This window comes from Octodon degus, unplaced genomic scaffold (assembly GCF_000260255.1).
Source record: "Octodon degus isolate 3935 unplaced genomic scaffold, OctDeg1.0 scaffold00130, whole genome shotgun sequence".
Lineage (NCBI taxonomy): Eukaryota > Metazoa > Chordata > Mammalia > Rodentia > Octodontidae > Octodon > Octodon degus.
The window spans coordinates 3,196,173-3,201,101 of record NW_004524706.1 but is presented as its reverse complement, the minus strand read 5'-3'; the positions used below and the strand labels follow the sequence as shown (position 1 = coordinate 3,201,101).

Below are 4,929 nucleotides of genomic sequence, written 5' to 3'. Positions count from 1 at the left end.
TGTGTGTGTGGCCAGCTCAGCCCACCAGGGGGCGGGGCTGGCTGGCATGTGGTGCTGGGGGATTGAACCGCGGTCCCTGATGCCTTGCCAAGCTTATTCTAAGTAGGTGCTTTAGACCACTGAGCCATCTCTCCAGCCCAGAATATAACATTTCTAAGAACCAAAATACAAGAACAAACCTTTTTCAAATATCTTGGTGTCCAGAAAAAGTTCTTGTTCAGAAGTCTGAGATCCTAAAGAAAAAAAAAATCATATAATAAAACGATTTGTATGTACAATATACACAAAACAAACTGCATCTCAAATGATATAAGTCAATTATATACATGAAACATACTATGAAGTCCCAAGTAAACAGAATTCATACAAACAAAGGATGATTCTTTAATTAATGGTAAAAAGTAGTTAAATTATTACCTATATTGACAGTGGTTGTAGTACTTGGCAGCACTACCAACAATGTCTTGGTGAGAGAGACTTCGTTTCTGACTGGGCAGTAGGTGAGGCCATCTGCGGACTGGGCCTAAGGCCTTACACATGTAGCCATGCACTTCGCCACTAGCTATACTCTTAGACCTTTAAAAATTTTCCAGAAGGGTCTTGTTAAACACTAAGCTGTTCTGCAATTTGTGATCCTCCTCCCTCAGTCACCTGAGTAGCTAGGACCACAGGTGAGCCATACTCACCCTGCACCCAGCATACTTCTCATTCTACACTCAAGTTAACTGAAATACTTCTTCACTGGTTTTAAAACCCCACACAGACATAGACAGACACAGACAGATACAGACAGACACAGACAGACACAGACAGACAGACAGACAGACAGACAGACAGACAGACACACACACACACACACACACACACACACACACACCCTTATTCAGAAATTAACAAATCAGTTTTAATTTGTCCCCCTCCAACATAATAATCTTATTGTTGTATTCAAAAGCTAATAGAATCAAAATATAAATAAAAGTTAAGTCAGCCTCAGGTTGCTGTAGTTCGATCCCCACAACACTCCAGCCAGCCAAACCACCCCTTAGGGCATTTAGAGAGAGAAAAAAAAAAAAAAAAAAAAAGTTAAATGATCATTTTAGTACATGACACTAGACAGAGGAGAGTTTTTAGTACCTATACAGTAGTTGAAAAGTAAGGATCTCATGGTAGAAAAGCATTTTTTTTGGCTGACCCAAGGAAACTGCTTTTTTTCCCTAAAATCAAAGTGAAATTAGCCCCATATAGTCTAAGCTGGAATTTATTTCTCCTTTCTCTGTAGTAATAACATTTCATTTTATCTATACTACAGTAACTACAACTGCCTTGAAACTTGATTTTCTGAAGCTTTTCTGACTCAATTGAGACAAAGGCATTACTTTGTCACAGTATTTGCACAGAGAAAGAACTTGGTAAATGCTAAATATTCTTGTGAACAGATGTCAATTTAGAATGAGGTTTATCATCAAGGATTGCCTAAAGTGCCAAATAAGGATATACCAGAAGTCAGAAGATCCAGCATAAAATACTATTCTAAGACATTAAACTCCATATATAAAGAAGTCAGAATTATGAGATTATTATACATTAAAGAACATGAGGGAAGTCACATGGCCCAAAGAATGGAGCAGGAAGATCACTCAGGAAGACCATGGGGACGCCTCCAGAGGCACTGGGCCCAGGGGTCAGCACTGGCCCTGCTAAGCCACATGCTGGCCGTGTGCCTACCTCATCCTCTTGGGCAGGGCCAGGCCCCACCAGCTTCGTGGCTAGGAGTAGAACTGTAGAATCAAAGGACCTCTTTTGTTCTTCCCCCATATTGCCTGATGGAAGGCTTTACGGCCACCAAAGACATGACAAATACTTATGCTAAATCCATTCTCAACTCAATGAACTCCCTCAGGAAAAGCCATGACCTTTGTGATAAATGCTGAGAGTAGAGCAGAAAGACTTCCCTGACCATCAGATTGTCTTTTTTTTTGGTGGAACCGGGGATTGAACTCAGACCCTTGCACTTGCCAGGAAAGCACTTATTCTACTGAGCCATCTCCCCGGCCTGACCATCAGATTGTGTGGGCTGCATAGGGTGACTACTTCTGTGCCACATTCACTAGTGAGCTTTCAGAGAAAGAAAAACCTTATGTTGATACCCAAGGGTTAACTGCCTCTACCATGGAAATCCTATCAGATTTTGTGTACACACAATAGTATATGTGATGGTACAGAATATACAAGTACTGCTCCCTGCAGCTGTCTACTTTAGTTGAAAGATGAAGCAAGCCTGCTGTGAGTTCTCAGAAAGTCATCTGGACCCTAACTGCCTAAGTATCAAGGATTTAGCTGAAACTTACAACTGTATTGACTTGATGCAAGTAACTGAGGCTTTGAGTCAGAAGCATTTTCCTGAAGTGGTACAGCATGAAGAATTCATTCTTCTAAGTCAAGAAGAGATGGAAATGAAATTAGGTGGACTCTAAAGAGTCACTCTTTGAGGCTGTCATCAAGTGGGTGAAGCAAGGAGTCCTTGTCTGACCTGATACAGTAGTATAGATGCTCATGCTAACCCCAAGGTACATTACCAATGTCACAGATACCAAACCTTTTACCCATCGTAGTTTACAGTGCAGGGCTCTGGCTGACGAAGCAAAGAAGTTTCATCTGAGGCCTGAACTTCAGAGTTAAGTGCAGGGCCTACAGACAAGGGCTCGTCAAGGAGCCAATGAAGTGCGTAATGCTTGGGGGCTTTGGAAGCCAGCAGTCTCCCACTGATGTGTGATTGAGAAATACAACCCCAAGACTCAGAACGGAGGTTTTTACCAAGCGTCACCTGCAAGACATTATGTGGCCTCAGTGTCCCTACATAATCAGCTCTACATAATTGGTGGTTTAGATAGTGGTTCCCATCACAGTTCAGTGAAATGCCTGGACTAAAACTGCAGGTGAAGATGGAATCTGGTATTCTTAGGCCCCAGTGAATGTCCAATGTGGCTTAGGGCTACCACCCTAGGAGATATGATCTACACCTTTGGAGATTTTGATGGAAGCAGGCGCTATACTAGTATGGAGCAATATGACTCACACATTGACCAGTGGAATATGTGGAGAGATATGCAGACAGCCCAAGAAGGTCCTGGATTAGTAGTGGCCAGCAGAGTGATCTCCTGTCTAGGAGGATAGGAGAAGGCCTGAATATCTCCTGTCTAGGGGGATAGGAAGGCCTGAATATCTTAAATTCAGTTGAGAAATATGATCCCCACACAAGACACTGGACTAGACAATCAACTAATGTTATATCAATGGCCACCATGCATTCTGGTGCTGAAGTAGCTCTACTGAATGACTGTATTTATGTGGTGGCAGGATTTGATGGTACAGTCCACCTTCTGTTGAGGCATACAACATCTATACTGATTCCTGGACAACAGTTACTAGTATGACCACTCCACAGTACCATCTAGGAGCCACAGTGCTTCAGAAGAGACTCTATGCAATTGCTGGATATGATAGCAATTCCCTGTTGAGTAGCACTAAATGCTATGATCCTGTCATTGACAGCTGGGAAGACATTCATAGGAATCCAGTGCTGTGATGCTGGTGTGTGTGTTTTCCAAGAGATGTGACCTTTGTTGGAGCATCATCGAGGGCTAGTGACCAGTTCAAAATAAGACACAGTTTGCGGGAGAATCAAGGATCCTTTCCAGAATGTCTTATTTTGCACTGTGTACACAAGCTGGTTACAGACATCAGTGCAGTAGTGATTGTACTTATTTGAAACACATTCCTTTTCACGTTACTTAAGTCTCTCAGAACAGTAGGTAACAGATACTTAACAGAAAAGAATGCACATTGAATAGGTGTGAGAGACTGGATACTTCTCTGTCTTGTCTGGAAAGCACTCTCTTGTTATTTCTAATTTCCCATATGCTTAAGAGAATATGTATATGTTGTGCCTCACATACTGCAGAGATCAATACATGGAGTGTCCAGCCTAGAAAATTGGAGGAACACCAGCTCAAGTAAGGTTGGTAAAATCCAAGTATTTTTTTCAAGGAACAAATATCCTTTCTAAGATACAGGTAGCTAGGGGGAATACTGTTTCATTCTGAAAAAAGAGGAAAGAGACCCCTATCATAACTTGGGCACCATGAGGAGAGGGTCATGTGTCCTTTGGTGGTGGAGGGCAGGGTTAGCATATCAGAACTGAGGTTAGAATAAATGACAAGCTAAAGTTGATGAAATGTGAATGAACTTGCAACACTATAGAAGTATAAGCTGGGAGACTGAGGAACACATATTACTGGGAGTATCTTTTCATTTCCCCAAGGTCTCCCCCCCCCCCCCGAACTGGGGATTGAACTCAGGCCCTAGGGCTTGCCAGGGAAGCCCTTATTCCACTGAGTCATCTCCCCAGCCCCTCCCCAAGGTCTTTGATGGCATAAATATAGGAGTTCAATATACTTGGGGATATTAACTAGAAGTACCTGTGATTTTACAACTATCTTATTCCCTATCAAGGCTCATAGATGTGGCAGTTTGTTTTGAATGGGTGAAAGATTGTCTTTCTCAAACAAATATTACTACATTGGTACACTAATTTATTTGGGGATAGGGTATGAGTAGGAGCAGCCTAGCAGTTCAGCTACCTGTTATTACCCCACTTTTTTCAAGGCCACAATTCTGCTAAAGAGTGGTTCTACTGCTATGTTTGGTGTATTTAGTTTCTTTCCAGTTAGTTCCAGGACCTCTGCTGTTCCATACTGAGCTCTCCTGTGTCATGGAGTGAAGTTCCTGCTTCATGGGTATTGCAAGTGTGGGGATGTAATCACCTAAACAAGGGTGAACTTTCCCTTTGCTCTGGAACTCCATTTTTTTCCTCTTTCTGTGAGCTGTATTCACAGAGTATGTTTCCTTTGGGTTTTTTTTTTTTTTTTT

General features: G+C 42.1%; 1 protein-coding gene and 1 pseudogene across 5 annotated transcripts in view; one reads left to right on the top strand and one right to left on the bottom strand.

Moving 5' to 3' along the window:
- Zmym4 (zinc finger MYM-type containing 4) overlaps positions 1–4,929 on the bottom strand; it is a 190,048-nt gene that overhangs the window by 41,798 nt on the left and 143,321 nt on the right. For all 5 annotated transcript variants that reach the window (XM_023701031.1, XM_023701034.1, XM_023701033.1 and 2 more), the window contains one exon: positions 180–233. In XM_023701031.1, coding sequence (XP_023556799.1) covers positions 180–233 — 54 coding nt within the window. The remainder of the gene's footprint in view (positions 1–179; positions 234–4,929) is intronic.
- Positions 1,824–3,617, top strand: LOC111812568 (annotated as a pseudogene).